This window comes from Trichechus manatus, unplaced genomic scaffold, assembly GCF_000243295.1.
Source record: "Trichechus manatus latirostris isolate Lorelei unplaced genomic scaffold, TriManLat1.0 scaffold00121, whole genome shotgun sequence".
NCBI lineage: Eukaryota > Metazoa > Chordata > Mammalia > Sirenia > Trichechidae > Trichechus > Trichechus manatus.
In genome coordinates, this window is record NW_004444057.1 from 7228522 (window position 1) to 7254642 (window position 26121).

Here is a 26121-nt window from a genome sequence, read left to right on the forward strand (position 1 = left end):
GGATCCCTCTGCACGTCTGTGCAAGCTAAGGGGGTAGGTTCCAAGCCATGCAGCACTGCCTGGCCAGAATGGGCTCCCAACTCAAGGAAAGGAAAAGAAACAAACATTTCAAAACAAACAAACGAACAAAAGCCCTGGGATCCCACCAGCGTGGCAGCCCAGACCAGGAAGCAGCTCCACACTCGAACGGAGCTCTGCAGCCCCTCAGGAAGAAGCAAAGATGGCGCACGGAGCCAGGTATTTGAGCGAAAGGAGGGGGAGGTGGTGAGAGGTAAGGAAGAAATCAAAAGAAGCGGAAAAAAAGCAACACCACAGCCAACAAATGGCACTCAGAGAGCCAGCTAGTGCGGGCTGGTGGAATCCAAGCAGCCGGTGCTTCCTAGACAAGAGACTGTGTCGGCAGGAAGCAGAGGAGGCCGAGTGTGGGTGAAGAAGGGTAGGGGGTGGGAAAACGTATATCACAAATTACCGGAGCTCCGCAGTCCCTCAGGAAGAAGCAAAGATGGCGCGCGGAGCCAGGTATTTGAGCGAAAGGAGGGGGAGGTGGTGGGAGGTAAGGAAGAAATCAAAAGAAGTGGAAAAAAGCAACACCAGCAGCCAACAAATGGCACTCAGAGAGCTGGCCTGTTTGGGTGGGTGGAATCCAAGCAACTGGTGCTTCCCGGACAAGAGATTGTGGCCACGGGAAGCAGAGGAGGCCGAGTTGGGGGTGAAGAAGGGTGGGGGGTGGGAAAGCATATATTGCAAATTACCGGTTGTTTTGTCTCCCGCTGGAAGCTCCGTGAAGCTGCCTTTTTGTACCCCCATTTGCTGGTCTCCGATAGAGTCCAAGATGGCGGATCCATGCTGCGTTAGCTGATAGGGGACTTCTGCATGAATCTTTCCTTGCTCTTCATTCTCTGTCAGTTTTCTCCCTCCATTTGGTGCTTGGCTGAGTTTTTTATCTCTTCATTTGATGTTTTAGGGTTTCAGAATTGTTGTTTTCTCTGTTCGGCTTAGTTTGTCGGTTCTTTGCTGTGGAGGGATGGCATGGTGCTTCTGCCTAGAGCGCCATTTTGCCGGAAGTCTGTGCATGAACATTCTCATTATTTCCATTCTTGTTGTTCTGTTTCTGTTAATCTAGTTTCCCTGTCCCTTTACATTCTCATCTTTTTTTTTTTTTATTGTACTTAAGGTGAAGGCTTACAGAACAAATAGTTTCTCATGCAACAGTAGTACACATATTGTTTTATGACATTGGTTAACAACCCTCTCATCTTTGTTTTAAAGTAATTGTTGACTGTTAGGTCTTCCATAGTTGATATTTTAAAGGCTCACAATCCTTATGAGCGATAATCATTATTTTGTGAACCAGTCTGTTATTTAGCTAAAACGTGACCTCAAGGGTTAGTTTTGGTTCAAGTTTTGAAGAATATCTTAAGGTAGTAGTTTCAGGGAGTCCTCTAGTCTAAACCAGTCCAATAAGTCTGGTTTCTTTTTTCTTTTTTTAATATATATTTAGGAATTCTGAGATTTGGTGCCATATTTTTTTCTCATTCTATCAGGGTCCATCTATCGTGGCTCCAATTAGAATGGTGAGTAGTGGTACCTGAGCACCATCTAGTTCTTCTGGTCTCAGGGTTGATGAGGCCATGGTTCATGTAGACTATTTGTCCTGTAGACTAATTTCTTCTTTGAGTCTTTGGTTTCTTTCTTTTTCTTTTTCTTCGAACAAGTAGAAACCAGTAGTTGTATCTTAGATGGCTGCTTGCAAGCTTTTAAGACTCTAGACACTACTCACCAAACTAGAATGTAGAACCTAACTTTATGAACTATATTATGCCAGTTGACTGAGTGAGATGTTCCATGAGTTTGTGGTCCTAATCCTTCAAACCCAGAAAACCAGTCCTGCAGGTGTTTGAGTATGTCTAAGAAGTATCTGTAACTGTACCCCCTCTGTGCTTTATTTATATATGAATATGTGTACATATAGTCACATACATGCATATATGTTGATATGCATAAACCTATATATACACAGGAGACCTGGTGGTACAGTGGTTAAACACTCAGCTGCTAACTGAAAGGTCAACGGTTCAAACCCACCAGCCGCTCTGCAGGAGAAGGATGTGGCAGTCTGTTTCCATAAAGATTTACAGCCTTGGAATCCCTATGGGGCAGTTCAACTCTGTCCTATAGGGTTGCTTTGAGTTAGAATCGACGACGTCAATGGGTTTGGTTTGATTTTTATATATACACACATATATACACATATACACGTACCTGTCTTTGTTATCTAGTGCTGCTGTAACAAATGGATGGCTTTGAGAAATTTATTCTCTCCCAGTCTGGTAGGCTAGAAGTCCAAATTCAGTCCAGCTCCAGAGGAAGGCTTCCTCTCTCTATTGGCTCTGGAGAAATCCTTGTCATCAGTCTTCCCCTGCTCTAGGAGCTTCTCAGTGCAGGGACCCTGGATCCAAAGGACGTGCTCTTTTCCTGGCACCATTTTCTTGGTGGTATGAGGTCCCCCGGTCTCTCTGCTCGCTTCTCTCATTATATCTCAAAAGAGTTAGTCTAATCTTGTAGATTGAGTCCTTTCTCATTAACATAACTGCCTCTAATCCTGCCTGATTAACATCTTAGAGGTAGGATTTACAACACATAGGAAAATCACATCAGATGACAAAATGGTGGACAGTCATACAATACTGGAAATAATGGCCTAGCCAAATTGACATACATTTTTGGAAGACACAATTCAGTCTGTAACAATACCTATACATATAAATGCCTACATAATATATATATGTCCACATATATATTTTTTGGTTGTTTTTGCTGTTGTTTCAGAATTATAGATGCTGTAGCAATTACCAATAGGTTCTTTTTTCTTGGATACATTTTAGTGGCATCGTTTATCTTCGTCAAGCTGTGTACACATCACCCTAATTCAGTGTTACTGGGATTTTTTTTTTTTTAATTGAACTTTTTATTTTGGAATAATTGCAGATTCTCTTGCAGTTCTAAGAAATAATACAGGCAGGGCCCATGTACCTTTTTAACCAGGATACTGGCCTTGATATAGTCAAGACACAGAATATTTCATCCCTCATGTTGCCAGTTTGTACGCACACTCACTTCCCTCTGTCCCCGCTCCTTCTTTATGCCTAGCAACTACTAATCTATTCTCCATATCCATGATTTTGTCATTTCGAAGGTGTTACATCATTGGAATTATATAGTATGTAACCTTGTGGAGTTGGCTTTTTTCACATAGCATAATTCTCTGGAGATTCATCCAGATTGTTGTGGGTATCGGTAGTTTATTCCTTTTTATTGGTGAGTAATATTCCATGGTATGGATGGATCACAGTTTAACCATCCACTTAGCTTATTTCCAGTTTTTGACTATTACAAATAAAGCTGCTATAAACATTCACATACAGATTTTTGAACACAGATCTTCATTTCTCTGAAAAGCCTAAGAGTGCCATTGCTGGGTCATATGGCATGATTAGTTTTTTAATAAACTGCCAAACTGTTTTCCTGAGTGGCTATACAATTTAAATTCCCACCAGCAATGTATGAACAATCCAGTTTCTTGAATCCTTGCCAGCACTTGGGTATTGTCACTATTTTTTATTTTAGTCATTCTGATAAGTATGTAGTAATTTATCTTTGTGGTTTTAATTTGCATTTTCCTAATGGCTAATGGTGGGTCAGTGGTTAAGAGCTTGGCTGCTAACCAGAAAGTTGGCACTTTGAAACCACCAGCAGCTCCTTGGAAACCTCATGTGGAGCAGTTCTACTCTGTACTGTAGGGTTGCTATGAGTCAGAATTGACTCCATGGCAGTGTTTTTGTTTTTTTTTAATGGCTAATGATGTCAAGCAACTTTTCATGTGCTTATTTGACTCTGTCCTCTTCCATGCAATGTCTTTTCATGTATTTTGCCCATTTTCTACCTGCTTTTTTTTTTTTTTTTTTTTTACTGTTTTAAGGGTTCTTTATATATTCAACGTGCTAGTCCTTTGTCACGTCGCATATGTGGTTTGCAAATATTTTCTTCCACTCTGCATCTTGTCTGTTCATCCTCTTGATAGGATCTTTCACAGAGCAAAAGTTTTTAGTGTTGTTGAAGTTCAGTTTATCAATTTTTCCTTTTATGGGTTGTTTTTTTTGTGTCAATTCATAGAACTCGTTGCCTAGCCCTAGATCCTGAAGAGTTTCTCCTATGATTTTTTTCTAAAAAATTATGTTTTACATTTTAGCTCATAATCCATTTTGGGCTAAATTTTATATAAGATGTGAGCCTCAGATTGAAGTTCATTTGTTTGCCTATGGCTGTCCAATTGCTCCTGCACCATTTATTGAAAATATTATCTTTACTCCGTTGAAATACTTTATCATATTTGTCAAAACTTAGTTGGTCATATTTGTGTGAATCTATTTCTGTGTTCCTGTCATGGTTTGAATTATGTCCCCCCAAAAATGTGTGTATCAATTTGGCTAGGCCATGATTCCTGGTACTGTGTGATTTTCCTGTATGTTGTAAACCTGCCTTTATGATGTTAATGAGGGAGCATGGGCGGCAGTTGTGTTAGTAAGGCAGGACCTGATCTACAAGACTGGATTGTGTCCTGAGGCAATCTCTTGAGATATAAAAGACAGAAGTGAGCAGTGAGACAGGGGGACCTCATACCATCAAGAAAGCAGTGCCGGGAGCAGAGCGCGTCCTTTGGACTGGGTCCCTGTGCAGCGAAGCTCCTAGTCCGGGGGAACACTGAAGAGAAGAAGCCCGACAAAGAGGAAAAAGCCTTCCCCTGGAGCTGATGCCCTGAATTTGGACTTTTAGCCTACTTTGACTGTGAGGAAATAAAGTTCTCTTCGTTAAAACCATCCACTTGTGGTATTTCTGTTATAGCAGCACTAGATGACTAAGACAGTTCCCTATTCTGTTGCATTGATTTTGTGTCTCTCCCTTCACCAGTACCACACAGTTTTGATTACTGTAGTTATATAATATGTCTTGAAATCTGGTAAATTGATACTTTCCACTTTATTTTTTTTCCAAATGACTTTAGCTATGTTAGTGCCTTTGCTATTCCATATAAATTTTAGAATAACCTTAGCTATATCTACAAAAAATCTTGCTGAGATTAATAGGAATTGCATTAACCCTCTTTATCAACTTGGAGAGAATTGACATGTTTACTATGCTGAGTCATCTAATCCATGATCACAGTATGTCTCTCCATTTATTTAGATCTTCTTTGATTTCTTTCATCAACATGGTGTAGTTTTCAACATACAAGTCCTGTACATATTTTATATTTTATACCTAATTAGTTCATTTTTATTTTGAGCAGTTATAAACAGTAATTTTTACTGGTGTCCACATGTTCATTGTTAATATATAGAGATACAGTATATTTTTGTATCTTTATTTGTATCCTGTGACTATGCTAAACTCAGTTATTAGTTATAGGAATTTTTTGTAGATTCTTTAGGATTCTCTATGTAGACAACTGCGTCATCTGCAAATAGGGACAGTTTTATTTCTTCCTTTTCAATCTATATGCCTTTTATTTCTTTTTCTTGCCTTATTGCACTGGCTAGAACTTTCAAGCACTGTGCTGAAGAGGAGTGGTAGGAACAGACATCTTGTCTTTTTCCCAATCTTAGATGTAAAGCATTCTGTCTTTCACCGTTAAGTATAATGTTAGCTGTGTGTTGTTCATAGATGCTCTTTATCAAGTTGAAGAATTTCTCCTCTATTTCTGTGAGTTTTTATGATGAATGGATGTTGAATTTTGTTAAAATGGTTTTTCTGCGTTGATTTTTCTTCTTTAGCCTGTTAATATAATGGACTGCATTATTTGATTTTTGAATATTGATATAGCTTTAAAACCAGTTGTCTTCAAATCGATTCTAACTCATAGCGACACCCCATGTGTGTCAGAGACTAACTTATGAAGAAAATCTTTCCTTTTATAATTTCATATACTGTATTTGCCACATCCTTTTTTGAAGTATTAGTGCAATGATAAACTTAAAACCCACACTAATTGAAATGAGTTCAGTTTTCTAAGTAGTGATGTCTTCATAATTTTCTTATTTATAAAGGCTCTTTTTGAAAAGTATTGATCGTTATCAGTAGTGTTATATAATTCTGTACGGCCCATATAAAGTCATGTTGGGCTAAATTGCCATTTAACAACAGAATTTAATTCTGAATGGATGCTTGAAAGTTATTGAACATTATAAAACAATTTAAAGTAGATATGAACTGTTTAAAAATTTGTATTCTCATGTATTTGGAGATTACCTGTCCTACTGTTTTTATTGTTACTTCTGTGAGATCCTGAGGAGCCCTCGTGGTGCAGTGGTTAAAGCATTTGAATGCTAACCGAAGGGTCAGTGGTTCAAATCCACCAGCCACTCCTTGGAAACCCTATGGGGCAGTTCTGCTCTCTCCTGTAGGATTGCTATGAGTCAGAATTGACTAGACAGCAGCGGGTTTGGTGTGGTTGGCTATAAGGTCCTGAAAGAGAAGTCAAATTTTAATCTGTCAAATTTATGGATTTTTTAGAAACTTAGATTATATAAGAGAGGAAGGAATTACTAAAATTAATTTGGGGGATTATTTTGAGAGTTGCTTGATTAATCCTAGGGTGCTAGAAAGAACTCAAAGGGTGTAGGTTAGGAAATTAAAGCAAAATATTCTGTGGTAGACTTACAGAATAGATAAGTTCTACTGATTAAATGAAAATAAAAATTTTGTTTCCCAGAGTTTTTCCAATCTTGTATGAAGACAGTAAAAAGAATAGTTGAGAATTTACTGCATTTCAGAACTCAATATCTATTTTATGTACAATACCAGGCAGCATTTCGTTCTGTTGTGCATAAGGTTGCTATGAGTTGGAAATGATTTGATGGCACCTAACAACAACAACAACATGTAAATATTAGAATGAATTTTTTAACTAAAAGTTTTATTTGCATTATTGTTTTCATTTTTATTGTATAGTTTCAAGCAATTGACTGCACTTTCAATGATAATAATATCGAATCCAGTTATGTAATAGAAGTTTGTTTTTTCGAGTCACAAGACTAGGCAAAATTGAAGGAATGAAAGAAAGTATTCATGCCCAGCTAATGATTCAGGCCAATTCTGACATTGATATTGTGTATGAAAGGCACAAACATTGGGCCCTGCCCAGAGACTGAAAAATGCCAATCAGATCTTTGTGTTGTTGCCTTTAAATACAAAAGTGTGTTGTCTTTATCAAGTCAGAATGGTCTCATTCAAGCAAAGAAGAATTTAGTTTAAGTAAAGCTGCTTTCTAATTTAAGTAAACAAATTTTAAAAAATACATATTTTGGAAAGTGATGCAAAATGGTAAAAAGCCTATAAAAATATTATCACTTGTGATTTGGAGAATGAAGAATGGTGGAAGGAACATAACTGAGGAGCATATAAGTAGGAGTTGCCATCATGCAATTTGACAAAGCAACACTTTATAATATTCTTCTACATATAATTGATTTTTATACTTCAGAGAAAGAAGTGATTTAGGTTATCTTTTTTGTTTCAAATTTCTGATTTTGTATATCGTCTTATGGTTCTTATAGTTCTATATTTTCATTTCCTCTGAAACTTTAGACTCATCATTGCCTAATAAAATGTGAGCTTCCTTGGGCTGTCAGTCAAAGCCCTTCGTGCTCAGTCTTTTGTCCCACTGCCTTTTGTGTAGACCGTACTCCATTACATTCACACACACCTACCCTGTATGTTCTTTTATTAAATGTTTCACTCTTCTTGGAATGTACCTACTTTTTCATTTTACATGTCCAAATCTGCCTGCCTTCTGGGAGACCCAGTTCCATGGAGATTTTCTTGAACCCCTAAATCATCTTATACACACACATACACATGGGCACACACACCCACACATGAAATTGCACCATTTATTTTGCTTTCTTGCCACTTTTACCTTTTAGTGGGCCTTTGTCTTTTTTTTTCTCTCTCCTGTTATAGACTAGACCATTTTTTGAATCTTTGTTTCCATTATGTATTGCAGACAACACTGATATCACTGTTACATTCGTTATCATTCTTACTACTCATACTTTACTGTTGAATGGTGGGAAATGCAGAGGTTATTGGGTAAATGCTTAATTAGAGAGCAGGAAACCTGACAGACCCAAGAAGCATAGGGTTTCCAGGTGCTAAGCATGGAACATTATTTGTCTCAATTCGGAACTGATGTGAAGAAGGAAAAACAATCTTCCTCAACACTGGAAAGGTGAAAAGTAAAGCTTATATGTAATACTGATAGTGTGTCAGTTTTGTCTTGTTTTCAACAATGTTGTATATATCATATTCTCTGTTGCCCACTTTTGTCTTCATTTGTCTCCCTTGCACTTCATTTAACTTTGAGATCATTGTAGACTGCATGGAGTTTTGTGTGGTCTGTTAAATGCATATAGCGGAAATGAGGCTTATTTGTTTCTGTCTTACCCATCTTATCTATCCTTTACAGTCTCCTTCCCTAGGATTGGCAATGCTTGATAATTTAGCATTCATTGTGAAAACAGTGATTGTAAAAAATATCTGACACACACACACAACTACTAAGTTGTTATTAAAGGGTTGAACAGAAAATCATTGTATGAATCTTTTTTCCTTTAAGATTCACAGAGACGTCGATGATGTTTCTTAAAACACTTAAAAAATTTATTCTTCATATTTAACCTGAGACTTCTGGAGGTATCTGAGTCAATAAGGAAGACACATTTAGGTATAAAAAACAAGGTGATTATACACACATGGAATCAGGCTGTTGCATTATGGCCAGGGATTGTCTCCATAGCTAATTTTACATCTGATTTAAGGTATTAAATTACAGTCAAGTGTAAAATAGTTGATAAACAGCTTAACATCTGATTTCCTTATCTCCTTGGTGTCAATTGGCGTGTTCTTAGTCAATAAAAATGGAAGATTAAGTCTTCACCAATGAAACAGTGAATCTAAGTGAGGATTATCCTTCACTGCTGTGGAAATTTATAATGAATGGATCAAGCTGACAGTACCTGAACCCAACAAACAACTCCTTCACCTCAAATTTGTATAGAAAGAATAGTGCAATAAACGAGTGTGTACCTACCCTTCACTTACATTTACTAGTTGTTTATATTTTACTCCATTTGCTTTATCTTGGTATGTATGTATGTACTTTCTCCAGTTACATGAGAACAAGTTAATAGATACCACAACATGGCAATTCCCTTCATTAGAATCAATATGACTATAGTATTGAGCCCTTTTTGAATTGCTTGTAAGACTAAAATTTTCCTTTTTTTGTGTGTGTGTGTCTCTTTCTCTCTTTTTAAGGTAATGAGCATGGTGTCAGGATTCGCACCATTAATCTCTGCAGGTATCTTTTCAGCTACTCTTTCTTCTGCATTAGCATCCCTTGTGAGTGCTCCCAAAATATTCCAGGTAAATATGTTCACATTACAAGCTTTATTAAAGGGAGAGTTAAAGTAATATTTTTTCAACTTGCGATTGTTACTATTTTCAAATTATGTTTTGATCATACATATCATCCTTATATATGTATAGGATATGTGCATACACATATATCAAGACAGATATATTTAATTTTGTGTATATGAATGTGAATGTATATTTATATAAAGATTTGTGCACTGACCCACTGTTGCAGTGTTTTCTTTGAGTTGTTTTTTTAAAACTAGTGATGAATTTTTGCCATCTTGCCATTGTAAGCATAAATTTTCAAGATGTATTACCAAGGCTTTGGAGTGCAATCCAAGACCAGAAGAAGTATCTTGTTCCAGTTAGTATGATGCCAGACTAAGTGTTTTATTTCACAAATACTTGAATGCCTAATATGTGAATATGTGGCACAAATTATTAACTACTAAGGGAACAATGTTGAATAAGATAGACATTATCTCCCTTTAAATGAGCATTAAACAGTTGATACTAAATAGGAAATACCTTTAATTACTAAATCAAACAAAGGAAATATTGATTCTTCATCCTTGTTCTTAATGATGTAGTGGGACCCAGTAAATGTAGTGAAAGTCTAAAATATATATTTTTTAAAATAATATTGAGTGATGTTTTCAAAAAAGGGGTTAAGTTTTGTAATTCGGATTTTTATTGGCTTTAAGGCTAGAATTTGTACCTGTATTTCATACCTATGTCATACTTAGCAGACTGCAAGAGGCAATTTTTGTAGGTGAAGCAATGTGAGACAGGAAAGAGGACCAGTAATTAGAAACTTGGAGTCCATTCCTGATTGACGTATTGTAATTGTAAGTAGATTTGTATGTCTAATGTCAGTATATCTTACTTTAATCCTTACATCTCTTCCTTAGGCTCTATGTAAGGACAACATCTACCCAGCTTTCCAGATGTTTGCTAAAGGTTATGGGAAAAACAATGAACCTCTTCGTGGCTACATCTTAACATTCTTAATTGCACTTGGATTCATCCTAATTGGTTAGTCATATAAATGGTGTACAAATGTAGATTTTGATACATTTTTAGTATTAGCTCTAAACATTGAATTATTAAATTATAAATATGATATTACTTTGCCTAGAATACAGTTAGTTTCTTTCTGATCAATACATGTCTGCTAAAATTCTTACCATCACTAAGTCCCCATTAGGGCTAGAGTGAACTCTTAGGTTCTTGCCTTTAAAAGAAATGTGTTAATAGCATAAGGAAAAGGATCCCAGTGTTCTCCACGTAGGTGAAGCCTCCCTAAACTTTTTGTTTCCCTTGGCACTTTGGCCTCTGATCTCAAGCTAATGGGCCTTTGACTGCTAAAGATGACATTGGACATTTAAATTTTAAAGAATTTTGTCTAACCCCTCAGAGTAGTTTACGTTAAAAGTCTGAAAATACCACCAAGTGTTGTGAGGTTGTGTGGAAAGAAACTTTATTGTAATTCTGGTGGGTACATATGGTATATCTACTTTTGAAAAACAATTTGGCAATATTTAGTAGTGTCCCATGATCTAGCAGTTTTATTTTTCACTATATACCTATGGAAACTCTCCATATATGCCCAAAGAGTGTCTACAAAAACATTTCTAGTATCATAAATTTTAGTAGTGAAAAATGTAGAAACAACGTAAATACCTTTCCAAAGAAGAATGAAACTGAGGAATAGTATTCAGGAGTTAAAAATTGAATTATCTTGGTTTTCATACATTAATATGGATAAATCTCAATCAAATTGCAGAATGATATATAGTATGATATTATTCACATAACTTTTAATTAAAACACCCAAAGCAATACCACATAATATTTATGGATTATATAGGTGTGTAGCAAATCAGTGTGTTATGATTGGAAAGAATACATCAACTTTAGAGTAGTGAGGTATAAGGAGATTTCAACTGTAATTAAGGATGGATTTCTGAAAATTAAAGTATATGAAGTATATATGGCAAAATGTAAATATGTATTAAATCTGGATGGTGGGTATAGGGATGTTCATTATGCTGTCATCCAAAAGTTTGAAATATTTAATAATTTTAATAAGTTTAAAAATGTATATGTCATTAAACTGACCTCATGTTTCTTTTGCAGCTGAACTGAATGTTATTGCTCCAATTATCTCTAACTTCTTCCTAGCATCATATGCACTGATCAATTTTTCAGTATTCCATGCATCTCTTGCAAAATCTCCAGGTGATTTTTACATTTTTAAAAATGTTTCAGAAATGTGACAGTGTTTTTGATTTCAGAGAAAAAGCTTCTAACAAAGTTTAAAAGTTGTTATTATGGGATTAGCTTGTTAATGCTTAGTCTGTCTTTACAAGTCAATCACATTGTGTAAGTAAGTCTTCAAAGATCTCTTTATTGTGAAGTTTACCGATAATATTCTGTTTCTTGTCTTCAAAGTACTTAAAAACCTGTTGCCATCGAGTCAATTCTGACTCACAGGTCAGAGTAGAACTGCCCCATAGGGTTTCCAAGGAGTGGCTGGTAGATTCGAACTGCTGACCTTTTGGTTAGCAGCCAGGTCTTAACCACTGTGCATTAATATATGATTCTGACTAACATTGTGAAAAAATCTTTTACTGTTAGTTTTCTCTGAGATTTTTTTTTTTTACTTTTTTTCATTCATTTAGCTGATTTCCATTTAACTGAATTTTTAAAACATTATTATGATATAGTTAATGTTTCCAGAAGCAGCCCTGGTGGCACAGTAGTTAAGTGCTCAACTGGTAACTGAAAGGTTGGCAGTTCGAACCCACTAACTGCTCCACAGGAGAAGGATGTGACAGTCTGCTTTCATAAAGATTTGCAGCCTTGGAAACCCTATGGGGCAGTTCTGCTCTGTCCTGTAGGGTAACTCTGAGTTGGAATCGACTCGACGGCAGTGGGTTTGGTTCGGTATAACCTTTCCAGAGTGTTTTAACACAATGAGTTCTATGGAGTTCTAATACAAGGAGTCTTTATCAACTGAAAAAAGCATAGACGGCTTTTTACATAAAATGTGCTTCAGCTGGAAATCAGGACAGATGAAAAAGGAACAAAAGCACTGTGAAGGCAGAGTGAAAAGACAGAACAGTAAAGATAAAGTATGCGGACTTTGAACACATAAACATTTTAGCTTCAATTACTACTTTAAAAATATAACTTTATTGAAAAGATTTAAAAAATATTTTTGTCTCAAACTACGTATAAGGGGTTCTTTTTAACAAAAATTAAACTATGGTCAAAAGCATATGAATGCTAATTTTCTCTTAGGAAAATTTAAGAATATGATCTTTAAGATTTTTTAGAGTGGGCTTAATTCATAAATATTTACCAAATGATAAGGTAGGTGTTTCTGTAGTCAAGTCTTAGTTTTTCTAGCAAGTGGATGAATTTTTAACTCTTCTCATGAACATTTTGTTTGAACCATTTTGTATGTTCATTAGTATATGGATGTGTCTCATGTTAAACCAAAAAATAAAGCCACACTACTGAGGACTCAGTTGGAAACCTTTCTCCTTTTTAAAACCTTCTCTAGTGTTTATCGTTTACTAGGGTTGGTTGATTTACATTTTTTTTGTAAAGAGTTTAATGAATACAGAACTAGTAAGAGTAACATGGAAATAAATAGAGGTGCCCTCTTTATGGCCATCAAGAATCTTAAAGTGCAGTTGTGATCAGTAATAGTCATTGGCGTTACTGGTGTACGTTAGCCTTACGCTTAATGCTTAAAGCCCTCTTAGTGTGGCAGCCACAAAAAAAGTTATTTTGTACATGCACATGTACCATTATATAAACAGATGAGTCATCTGAGTGATTTTTATGTAATCAATTTGTTGTTATTGTTAGGATGGCGCCCTGCGTTCAAATACTATAACATGTGGATATCACTTATTGGAGCAATTCTTTGTTGCATAGTGATGTTTGTCATCAACTGGTGGGCGGCATTGCTTACATACGTTATAGTCCTTGGGCTGTATATTTATGTTACCTACAAAAAACCAGGTCAGTAGTTTTTTCTATTCAGTATTTCAAGCTAGAAAACTTCTAGAATTTATTACTTTTAATAGTTAAGCATCTTCTTTTGTATATATAGAAAGATAGACTTGTACTTCATATAAAACCTAAAATACTTTATTTCCAGATGCATGCATCTTTAAGGAAATGATTACTTTGAGATATTTTATTCCTGTGTAATTTCATTTTTATCCATACATTTAACTAAATTTTATTTATAGAAAAATAATAAATTCCTATAATTAATATTCTGCACTAATATATTTTAAAATTATTCTTTGAAAGGGTTCCGATTTGTAGTACTATGGGTTATTAGCCTAACAAGCATATATATTACCTACTGTGATCTTAGAACTGTAGTAAGAATCATGAATATGGGACAAGCATGTAAATAGTTAAAGAGTACGTAGTATGTGTTATATTGATAAGTGCTGGGTATCTCCAGGTAAGGGGATGATACTAGGGAATATTAGGATTGATCCAGTATTATAACCATTGTACAGTGTTACACAGACAAAAGATCCAGCAAGAAAGCTGGACCTAATAAAATAGATTGGGAAGAGATTATAAGAGTGTTTGCAAAATAGCAGTTTTCAAAGTAAGGAGATATTTTGTAATCCAGATATGAGAGATGAGGTGTTGTGGATTAGAGTGATGGCTCTAGAAATGGAGTCCACAACGAAGTTATTGTTCTAACCATTTTAGAAGAATTTTTTCTCTAATATGCCTGTTAGTCTCCAAAGTAATAAATGTCTAGAATTAGTTGGTGTCCAAATAGTTTAATAAGAAATAAAATCTGTCTGTTCGAATAACCTGAACAGTTAAGTACTATAAATAGTATAAATAATTAGATTTGCTAATTATGCTATGTCTCTTCCCCTTAGACCTTTGTATGTGTTTATAAACAATAAAAAGCAATTTTTTTTTTCTTTTTTGGTGAAGAACTCTTAGTGAGTTGCATGCACAGCATGTCTGCAGCCTTATCTCAGTCTTTTCTAAATTATACTTTTTATTTAAATGCAATTATAGTAAAATTAACATTGAACTTAATATAATGCTTAGACTTTAACTACTGAAAAGTTCTAAGTACAATAGTTTAATTTAAAAAATTATGAAACCGTTGTTTGACTCTCTGTATGTATCAACTTGGTTATTGATTGGTTCTTAATTTTGTTCTTATACTACATGAGCATTCTCTTCCCACAGATGTGAACTGGGGATCCTCTACACAAGCTCTGACTTACCTGAGTGCATTGCAGCATTCAATTCGTCTTTCTGGAGTAGAAGACCATGTGAAAAACTTCAGGTAAGCAGTAAGGTAACAAAGAGACATTTTCTCCTAGCTGGCAACTAGTTCTTCACTTATTGTTCAGCAACATTTTCATATGCTGATATTTCCTTAAAAAGTTCTCTAAAAGTGTAGAACATTGTTTTTTGTTTTGGCCAGACTTTGTCAATTTAATTATTCAAAAACAAGGTTGATGTTCCTTAATTATCAAAAATTTTCAAAGAGAAAAATGACCTATCTTAGAAAAATATTAGGAGGATTTTGGAAGGTTCACACATGAAGACTTCGAAATGGTGAGTAATAGTAAAGTGAACAGTTTTTTTCCTCCGTGGCTACTGAAATTATGTAACTATGGTGGAGCCCTGGTAGCACGGTGGTTAAGAGCTACGGTAAGCTATGGCTGCTAACCAAAAAGATTGGAAGTTTGGATCCACTAGCCGCTCCTTGGAAACTCAGTGGAGCAGTTCTACTCTGTCCCATAGGGTCACTATGAGTTGAAATCGACTCAATGGCAATGGGTTTGGTTTTTTGTTTTTTAGATATAACTGCTAAATACGAAATTCATAAAAATTTTTGACATACTTTATTTTGTAATTTTACTAAGACACTAAGTATTTTCATGTTGCTTGCTTCTTTCTCATCAGTGACTAACTGGAAACGAGTTATAGTGATGAAGAATCAGTGCCTTAAATTAGTTTATATGATTATTTTTAAAATTTTATTTTGTTGAGACTATGAACAGTAAAACATACACCAATTCAACAATTTCTACATGTACAGTTTGGCAACACTGATTGCATCCTATGAGTTGTGCAGCCATTCTCACCCTACTTTTCTGAGTCGTTCCCCCCATTAACATAAACGCACTGCCTGCTAAGGTTCCTGTCTAATCTCTCAAGTTGCTGTCATCAGTTTGATCCCATATAGATAGCTCTTAAAAGTGCATGCAGTAACCCCCCAATCTGAGGTTTCACTTTCCATGGTTTTACCCAAGGTCCGAAAATGTTAAATGAGTAGCATGACGAAATCCCACGCTGTCCCGCACCGTCCTGCCCAGGGACCACATTCACATAATTTTTATTACAGTATATTGTTACAGTTGTTCTATTTTATTATTAGTTGTGTTAATCTCTTACTATACTTAATTTATAAATTAAACGTTATCATAGGTATGTTTGTATAGGACAAAACAGTATATATAAAGTTTGGTACTATCCAAGGTTTCAGGCATCCTCAGGGGTCTTGGAATGTATCCCCCCATGAATAAAAGAGATTACTGTAATGCTCAAGGCAGACATTTTTTTTACTAGTTAAGCTAAACTATTGTTTGGTTTTGAGAAGACTTGTGGGGATGTTGTTGGCTTAAGTTTTAAAGACTGTCTCAGGGCAGTTGTGTCAGGTTCATCCAGCCTCCATGGCTCCAGAAAGTTTTGGAGTCGATGAGAATTTAAAATTCTGTTCTACATTTTCCCCCTTTTGATCATGATTCTTCTATAGAGATTTTGCTTAAGATGTTCAGTAATGGTAGTGGGCACCATCTAGTTCTACTGGTCCCATGGCAAAGGAGGCAGTTGTTCATGAAGGCAGTTAGCCACACTTTCCATTTCCTCCCCCATTCCTGACTCTCCTTCTTTCTGTGTTGTCCTAGGCAAATAGAGACCAATTGTTGTGCCTTGGATAATGCCTTAAATTAGTTTTGAATTAACTTAACGGTAAAGAGCATTCATTACCTTTTTGCCTCTGTAAATGACCTTAAGTATATATCATCTCTATAATAGTTTACCAGCCATCAATTTAAAACCTATTCCTTAGTCTAATACACTTCTAATAAACGATGAAATTTAATTACTAAAAATACTATTGATTTGTACTTATCTAAACCCAGAAATATTTACTTATATAGATTATTAGAAATTATAGATTATTATTTATACTTAGTTAAAAGTAGACTTTTGTCAGATCATGAGGCTGTCATTCTTAAATTGTTCAAATTAAGTGAACAGGTGACTTTCTGTAATCCTGAGTAATTACCTCTCTTTGGCTTTTGCATTATAAACAAACACATTTGATCCATGTGTGTCAGTAAACCAAAGGGAAAATAATGTTCTTTAAAAGAACTTTGAAGGATGGATTACTTCCAGAAAAGGATTGCTCTACCAAACCTCCCCACTAAGAAAAGTCTTTGTGTATTCTTTTTGTTACTCTCATGGAACTCTCTCTCCCTTTTTTCCTAGAATGAAAAGTTTCCAGAGGCCACAGATCTTCGGCCTTGGGGTAGAGAGAAATAGGCAAGAGAAAAAGGAATGAGAGCCCCTGGAAGGAAGACATTAATTACGGCACAATTTTGATAGTTGATGCCAAGTATGATAGAAAATAGAAATCATTCCTTTACGTAAAAAGTCAATTTGCCACAAATAATATATAAATTAATATGGCTTTGTCTTATTATAGTAATGGGAACATTTTAAACAGTGTTTTATCTCAGTGTGGCTTTCTAATTTTTCTCAGAGTTTTACATGTACATAATTTAAAGAGGAAAAAGTAACCTACAGGGTTTGTCATGAAAATATGTTGTTGCTCCACCCCTCTAATCCCTGTTTCTTCCACACCATGGGCAACCACTTCCAACTCTTACTGATTCTTTCAGTATTTACCTTCATGTTGCCAAACAATGTGCTTATCTTGCTGTACTTTGTGATTTTTAATTCACTATCTCCTGACGTCTTTCACCCGTCTGCCCCGTCCACACACGTGTACTCTCCCCTACCCCCTTCTCCCAGTTTATTTTTATGTATGTCATGATTTTGATTAGATCGTTATTTGGCATTTATATTTTTATGACTTTCTAAACACAATTCACAGCTGTTTTCTGAAGTAAATTATGATTGTTTTTCCTTTCCTGTATAACTTTTTTGTTTTCCCTGGATCTAATAATTATCTTTTTTCATTTTCCTTGTTTAACTTTGTGTTTATCACTGTTTCATCCTTTACCAGACTTGCCAAAAGATACTGTTTTCCTCACCTTGCATAACTTCTACTTCTTTGAAGTTTCTTTCTCATGCTTTCCTGTTTCTTTGAGTTTTTTCATTTAGCCTTGTCTCAATCTCTGTGCTCCTTGGTGATGGAAGATCTGCATCAGAAGGTGGGGCTTGTCAGTTGAAGCCCTTAATGTAGATTAATCTGGCTGTGTTGGTTCTTTGAGGAATTTAAGTCATATTAAAGGCTTTCTTTTTGATCTGATTAGATTTCCCATAAAAGAATCGTCTTATCTTCTGCTTTGTAGGTACTTCTGGCTACCAGAGTTTTGAGAGCCAAGTAGGGGAGGAGTGTGGAGGTTTCACAGTACAGAATATAAATGTCCTCCGGATTCACCTATTTAAAGTAGCTTGCTTTTGCCCTCAGCTATTGCTAATCTCTCCCAGACTAGAGACTGTCTCTAGTGAATAAGCCCCGACTAACAGTTTTGGAAGGGGCCTTGGTGGTACAACAGTTAAGCACTCAGTCACCCAGTAACTCTGTGGGAGAAAGACCTGGCAATCTTTTCCTATAAAGGTTACAGCCAAGAAAACCCTGTGGGACGGCTCTATTCTGTCATATAGGGTCACTATGAGTTGGGATCAACTTGATGGCACCTAACAATAACAGGATTTGGGAAGGATGGTTGCCCATCGTAATAGTAGAAATGATATGGGTATATCTAGTTGCTTCTTATGCAAACTTTCACCCAGTCCTCCTTATTTTAGTTGCTTTAATACACAGCCCTGCTACTTTCAGAGGCACCTGCTGCCACTAACTTCTATACATTTTGATGATTTTAGGTGTAAAATCTGGTAGCTTCATAGGTTTCTCTTATGCTCATTTAAGATTTAGCCTTTTCCTTGACCTACCAAATCATTTACTGTTCTTCAATCGGCTTTCTAGCTTTCAGTATATCAATAGCTAAAAGCAGAGAATACCAGAAAGATATTTACCTGTGTTTTATTGACCGTGGATCATAACAAATTATGGATAACATTGCGAAGAATGTGAATTCCATAACACTTAATTGTGCCCATGAGGAACCTGTACATAGATCAAGAGTCAGTTGTTCAAACAAAACAAGGGGATACTGCCTGGTTTAAAGTCAGGAAAGGTGTGCGTCAGGGTTGTATCCTTTCACCCTATCTATTTAATCTGTATGCTAAGCAAATAATCCGAGAAGCTGGACTATATGAAGAGGAATGAGGCATAAGGATTGGAGAAAATCTCATTAACAACCTACATTATGCGGATGACATAACCTTGCTTGCTGAAAGTGAAGAGGACTTGAAGCACTTACTGATGAGGATCAAAGACCACAGCCTTCAGTATGGATTACACCTCAACATAAAGAAAACAAAAATTCTCGTAACTGGACCAATAAGCAACATCATGATAAATGGAGAAAAAATTGAAGTTGTCAAGGATTTCATTTTATTTGGATCCACAATCAACACCCACGGAAGCCGCAGTCAAGAAATCAAACGATGAATTACGTTGGGCAAATCTGCTGGAAAAGACCTCTTTAAAATGTTGAAGAGCAAAGATGTCACCTTGTAGACTAAGGTGTGCCTGACTCAAGCCATGGTATTTTCAGTCACATCATATGCATGTGAAAGCTGGATAATGATGAATAAGGAAGACTGAAGAAGAATTGATGCCTTTGAATTGTGGTGTTGGCGAAGAATATTGAATATACCATGGATTGCCAGAAGAATGAACAAATCTGTCTTGGAAAGAAGTACAACCAGCATGTTCCTTAGTAGCAAGGATGGCAGGACTACATCTTACATACTTTGGACATGTTATCAGGAGGGATCAGTCCCCGGAGAAGGACATTGTGCTTGGTAAAGTAGAGGGTCAGTGAAAAAGAGGAAGATCCTCGATGAGATAGATTGACACAGTGGCTGCAGCAATGGGCTCAAGTATAGCAACGATTGTGAGCATGGCCCAGGACTGGGCAGTGTTTCATTTGGTAGTACATAGGATCGCTATAAGTCGGAACTGACTTGACAGCACATAACAACAACAACAACATTGTGTCCGCTCTTGTTCTCCCTATTTTTGTGATTGTCTTTAAAAAAGAATCTCATTATACAGTGGCAATTTTTGAGGAAGGAGTTAAAATCAAGGCAAGTGATCCTGCTGCCATATTAATCCAAAGCCATCTCTGACATATCTTGTACTATACCTTTTATCATATAGCAAAACTATACCAAAAATATGCCTTGTGGTATGTTTGCTATTTAGTGAAGATAGGAAATACAAGTTAATTTCCCACGGTAACAGGGTGTATTGGAGTATTGGTTAAACTACTGTAACAACAACACTGAAAAGTAGAGTGGTTCAAACCAGATGGAAATTGATTTATCTCATGTGACAGTTCAGAGGCTGGATGGATGGTTCGTGGTAGGTAGGTAGATTTGTTCCACCTGTTCATTGAGGGCCCACATTCCTTGCATTTTGTCAGTCTGCCATTCCCTAGCACTTCTTGACCATGTGGTCACAGTCAGCACCACCATGTCTGTGGCCTAGCTTACACAAAAGAGCAAGAGTGTAGAGAGCAGCAGCTTCCTTTTTAAAGGGCACGACCTCGAAATAGGACAGTGTCACTTTCAGTTCTAGGAAATGTAATATCTAGCTGGGGAGCCATGTAACCTGCCAAAACTCAGCAAGGCAGACTGGGATATTAAGGACAACTTGCAGTCTTAGCCATAGGGCCTGATTTCACATTTGGTGGCCCAAAGCAACTCTCAGAATTGGTTTTTCAGCCAGTTTTGCTAAATTTCTGAGTTAGTATTCTTTTTTTACTCTGTATTCAGATTGTTTCCTGCTTATTTTATGAGTATAATTAGAAACTATCATAACAGTTAATTTAATGTTTATGCCAGAATTTTTAGTCTTCTTTTTGCTTTCTGTTAAAGTTTATTTTGATTATTCAAATTTTCAATGTAAAGAATTTTTGATAACCTGTTTGGACTTACAGAATAGATTTCTGAGGCTCCCCCTGCCCCCCCCTTAAAACAAAACTGATTTCTCCTTCTTGTCAGCAAAAATCAGAAGTTAGGAAAATAATATGAAAGTCATGCTGCCATTTGTTTGCGAAGGCAGTTGAGTTCGATTTTGGCTTCTACCATTGTTAATTAGAAGTTCAACTTTTAGTTCAAATAGAAACCTTTCTTCACCATAGGTGGTTTTACTCATGTGACAGTAGTCATTAAAATTAAACTAGATTAGAGATGGCTGATATCACAAAGTAGAAGTAATTGCAATGTTATCAAGCTAAGAAGTGAAGTGACCTGCTTTGGACATGAAAGGCAAGGCCATGTTTTCAGGAAGTTTTGCAAGTTTTCTGAAAGAACTGAATTATTATCTTTAGAAGATTAAAAGTTGTTGCATAGTTTTAAAATAGCATGGTAATTTCCTTCTGTAATACCTACCAGAATCTTGATTTATAATATTAACCTTTTTTTAAAAAAATAATTTTATTGTGCTTAAGGTGAAAGTTAACAGTGCAAGTTAGTTTCTCATTAAGAAATTTATGCACAGATTGTTTTGTGACATGGGTTATAATCCTCACAATGTGACAGTACCCCACCTTTTCACCCCGAGTTCCCCATGTCCATTTGTCCAGTTTTCCTATCGCTTCCTGCCTTCTCATCTTGCTTTTGGGCAGGAGTTGACCAATTGGTCTCGTATATTTGACTGAACTAAGAAGCACACTCCTCACACGTATTATTGTTTGTTTTACAGGCCTGTTTAATCTTTGTCTGAAAAGTGGGCTTTGGGAGTAGCTTCAGTACTGAGTTAGCAGGGTGTCCAGGGGCTATAGTCACAAGGATTCCTCTAGTCTCTGTCAGACCAGTAAGTGTGGTCTTTTATTGTGAATTTGAATTTTGTTTTACATTTTTCCCCCACTCTGCCCAGGACTTTGTATTGCGATCCTTGTCAGAACGGTTGGTGGTGGTAGCTGGGCACCATCTAGTTCTTCTGGAGCCAGGCTGGTGGAGGCTGTGGTTATGTGGTCCTTTAGTTTACCTATCATTTTAAAGGGACATTTGGCAAGGTGTTTGTTCCAAGGAGGTTTTGTTTCTGCATTTCTCATGCACTGAGAAGGCCTGGTTAAAAGTCGTCTTTTCCAGTGAGAATCCTGTGACCTGTGTAGTGAGGACAATTTCATAAAGAAGGTTCTAGTGTAATTCTTTATATTTAGAGAAATAACTTGAGATTGTGTTCTTGTTACAAAAAACCCAAGCTTCTCTAATTTTGTTTTTTCTTTTTAATCTTAAATCAGGCCACAGTGTCTTGTTATGACAGGTGCTCCCAACTCCCGCCCAGCTTTACTTCATCTTGTTCATGATTTCACAAAAAATGTTGGTTTGATGATCTGTGGTCATGTACATATGGTAAGTGTTAATTTGTTTTTTCCTATATTGAAGCATTTTTCACTCTGTGCATATAATTTATAATAAAGGGAACGTTCTAAATCTGAAATAATTTGACAAGATAAAAAGTCTGTTGGTTTTCTTTTTGAAGACAGAATTATTTACCTCAACTGTATCAAATTTTTTTTTTAATTTAGAGTTGTTGATCTTTTGTTTTTCTTACGAGTAGATTTTAGCAAACTGTATTGCCTTTGTAGGATGGTTTGGCTATGAGAAACGATTTGTTGATAACTAAGGGTCCTAGATGAAATTCAGTGTGTTGGTTTTTCTTATTGATATTTCTCATAAAGTCCCAGGAATACTGGGAACATTTACTTATGGGGTGGGAAACTGGTAGGAGGAGGTGGGTAAAACCTGATAAGTATCTAGAAAGGGAAGTAATATTTCCAGTATGTAGGAAAGCAGGTAAATCCTGAATTTCCAAGTTCAAACACTGACAATTTAATTGCCCTTTCAGTTTTTTGTTTGTTTCAAATCTAAAGTCAGAAAATATTTTGAATTGTGATAAAACCTTCATCTTTTACTAAAAAATAGTTTTCATTTTTTTGGCATGTTTGCTGTTGAGAACAGTCACTAGATGATAGATCACCTGTTACTGCATAAGAAATTTTGTTGTTAAACTTTAGCTTTTCTCCTAAGCTCTGTTGTTCATCTTGTTTTGGTGCTAGAAATGTGTGCTATATGCCCCACGCCCCGGCCTCTGCTAGTTTGCTCTTCTGCTGGAATATTGACAAAGGCAAGGCTCTGCATGGGTGTAGGTAGAAACTGGTGGAAGGCAGAGTAAGACACTTATCCCACCTGGGACCTGTGGAGTTTTCCAGTTTTTCTCCAAGCTGATAAGTTGGAGTCTTGAACACAAGAAATTACAAACGTGGAGAAATTTCCCTCTGAGGAAAGATAAATTTTATTTTTCTCTTTTCTTATTCATGTTTAGAGATGCTCTTAAACTTTAGTTTTTTGTTTTATACATTTGTATATAATACATTTTGTGTGTTGCTTGCATTGATTAAAATAGAATTGCAAGTTACAAAGCTTCTATTTTTTCTTTAACAGAATTGTGAGGCAACAAAATGCTTTTATGTTATATAACTTATTTTGAATTTCCATGATGTTTTTAAGTTATTTCGTTGCTGTTGGTTCGCTCTGAGTTGGAATCGACTTGAAGGCAATGGACTTTTTGTTTTTGAGAAATGATAATTCAGACATTTGGGGAAAATAAAAAAACAAGCTAGGAGACTTTCTGTAGAAAAACAAAAAGGTTTTATATTACTCTGAGCAATCTCTTCTCCATCTTCAGTAATTCCTAGTTTCTCTCATTTATGTAGTATCTAACTTTTAATTGATTTTTAAGTCTGTCTGTCTTCCTTTTCTTTCTCCCTTCTACTAGCACCCCCTATTGCCTTAACTGCACCATCACCCATATCTTTACATAGTCTTAAGGATTAGAAAGAATTCCCTGAGACAGAAATGAAATGCTGTTATTATATTTCTCCCTCCCTCCACATTTAGGCACCTTATTACAAGCCAGTATAACAGGATAATTTTTCTATATATGAGATATATTACCTTTTAATTAAAGATACCATTTATATTTTTATTTAAAGGGCCCTCGAAGACAAGCCATGAAAGAGATGTCCATTGATCAAGCCAAATATCAGCGATGGCTTATTAAAAACAAAATGAAAGCTTTTTATGCTCCAGTACATGCAGATGACTTGAGAGAAGGCGTGCAGTATTTGATGCAGGTAAATGTGTTATGTATTTCACATGCCTTTATTTTAACTTTGTATAAACATTTAAAAACTTTTTCATTCTAGGTTTTATTGTTCCTATTGACACAAGAAGAAGTTTTGTTTAATATCTTTTATTAAAATACACTACTAAGATTTGTATAATTTGAACGCTAAGGGACCAGAGAAACAATGTACTGATGGCTAAGGCAAAGAACCTATTTGTGAATTGTCCTAGCCTTTTGCTCTCCTTTTCACAGATAGTTCCCGGTTCACTATTTTTTTGTAAGACTGTTAAGTAATGACAGTCTTTATTCTTAATTTTTTTTAAATTCTTGTTCCTTGTATTTCTCACAGTATGTTTGCTAGTACTAAATTTAGACTTCAGTTTTATGTATAGTATAGTAGCCAGAATGTGGGATTTGGAATCAGACCTAGGTTTAAATGGCTAGCATTGCTATTTATTGTGAATTTTTTGACTGAACAAGTTACGTAACCCCTCTGAACCTCCGTTTCCTCAGCCCTAACGGTTATAGGGAAAAACAAATACATTGAGACAGTCCGTCTTATTTTTACAGGAACCCCTTTCTTCAAAAGAAAATTTAACCAAGAGTCCATTCAGTGTGTTAAGGTACTGCTGAGTTAAAAGAGGTTTGAAGCCTTGTCTTCCTAGTTACTAGTTAAAATCACAAGCTTTTATTAATCATTAAACCAGCATTTAACTATCCAGTCTCTACAACAGTACTTAAGGTTCATTCTTTTAGAAAGGCACTCTTATCAATAGTTTGCTTAAGGAGCCCTTTGGCAGTGGACCTTAGCATAGCTAACTTCTTTATTTTGTGTATTCGAATTTCTCTTTTTCTTTTTTTTCAAAGCAGGAGCCACTTGTCAACCCAATTTTAAAACTTCATGTTAAGTAGCAAAAATCCATTTTCTTACTGAAAATTTTAGGCTACACCATGATGGTGGCCCTTTAAATCAAGCAGATCTCCTTCTGGAATCTCAGTGTAGGCAGAACTCTACCTTTTTCCCTGGGAGAAGATAGCCTAGAATTATCTTGTGTACTGAGTTTTTCTTACACCTTTTCCCTTCTTCATAAGCCATATTTGAAGTAAAAACAGTGATTTTTAAAAAAATTGTTATTAAAATGGTGGGTAGACCAAAACAACCTAAAATTGCCACTAAAAGTATTTGAAATATAAATTTTTATCCACTTTTGGTAATTGCAAATCTTGTCCTAAATATAAATTCAGCCGAGATACTAACTAATGATAATTTGAGGTCATCACTATTAGCTGAACGTTTCAAAATCACCCAGAATGTTTAGCCAAAATTCTAATAATTATTTCAGTGATTTTTAAAGGAATGCAGATCTCATGCCAAAACTTAATTATTTAAGTAGATAACCATAATGTTTGGAAATCTTTTTACTTAATGGCAAAAACAAGAACAAAAAGCTTCATACCACTGGGAAACACTTGTTCTTCTTGCTGTGGTAAAAAAAAATGGTTTAATAATATATCAAAAGAAAATATGATAACAAACTAAATGCATACCTTAACTGCAAATTTCGGTGAGAGATGTATAGAAAAAATTGCTAAAGATTTGAAGAAACAAGTATCAGGGCTTAGTGGGAATGTTTGATTGAAATTGGAGATATTTGTAATATGCTTAGAATTATGTTATCTTGCTAAATTGATTTCAGTTATGGAAATCTATGAATAACTGCTTTTCCTTGAGCCACTAAAAAAATAGGTTTCAGAGAAGATATGTTTTCAGTAAAAAATTACTTCTTTAGACTGAATTGCTGGGCGGAGGGCTGTGGGGACCATGGTCTCGGGGAACATCTAGCTCAATTGGCATGACACAGTTTATAAAGACATTGTTCTACATTCTACCTTGGTAAGTAGCATCTGGGGTCTTTAAAGCCTGTGAGCAGCCATCTAAGATACTCCACTGGTCTCACCCCTAGGGAGCAAGGGAGAATGAAGAGAATGTGATACAAGGAAAAAATTAGTCCAAAGGACTAATGGACCACAGCTACCACAGCCTCCACCAGACTGAGTCCAGTACAGCTAGATGGTGCCCGGCTACCACCACTGACTGCTCTGAC

General features: G+C 35.9%; 1 protein-coding gene across 3 annotated transcripts in view; it reads left to right on the forward strand.

Annotated features, from left to right (window-relative positions):
• The window catches only part of SLC12A2 (solute carrier family 12 member 2), a 101992-nt gene that overhangs the window by 52739 nt on the left and 23132 nt on the right, over positions 1–26121 (forward strand). For all 3 annotated transcript variants that reach the window (XR_002825317.1, XM_004384298.3, XM_023738697.1), the window contains 7 exons: positions 9376–9483; positions 10389–10512; positions 11617–11718; positions 13360–13515; positions 14734–14833; positions 22128–22239; positions 23883–24023. Coding sequence is in view for 2 of the 3 variants with exons in the window: in XM_004384298.3 (XP_004384355.1) it covers positions 9376–9483; positions 10389–10512; positions 11617–11718; positions 13360–13515; positions 14734–14833; positions 22128–22239; positions 23883–24023 (843 nt within the window). In the remaining variant the exon portion in view is untranslated. The remainder of the gene's footprint in view (positions 1–9375; positions 9484–10388; positions 10513–11616; positions 11719–13359; positions 13516–14733; positions 14834–22127; positions 22240–23882; positions 24024–26121) is intronic.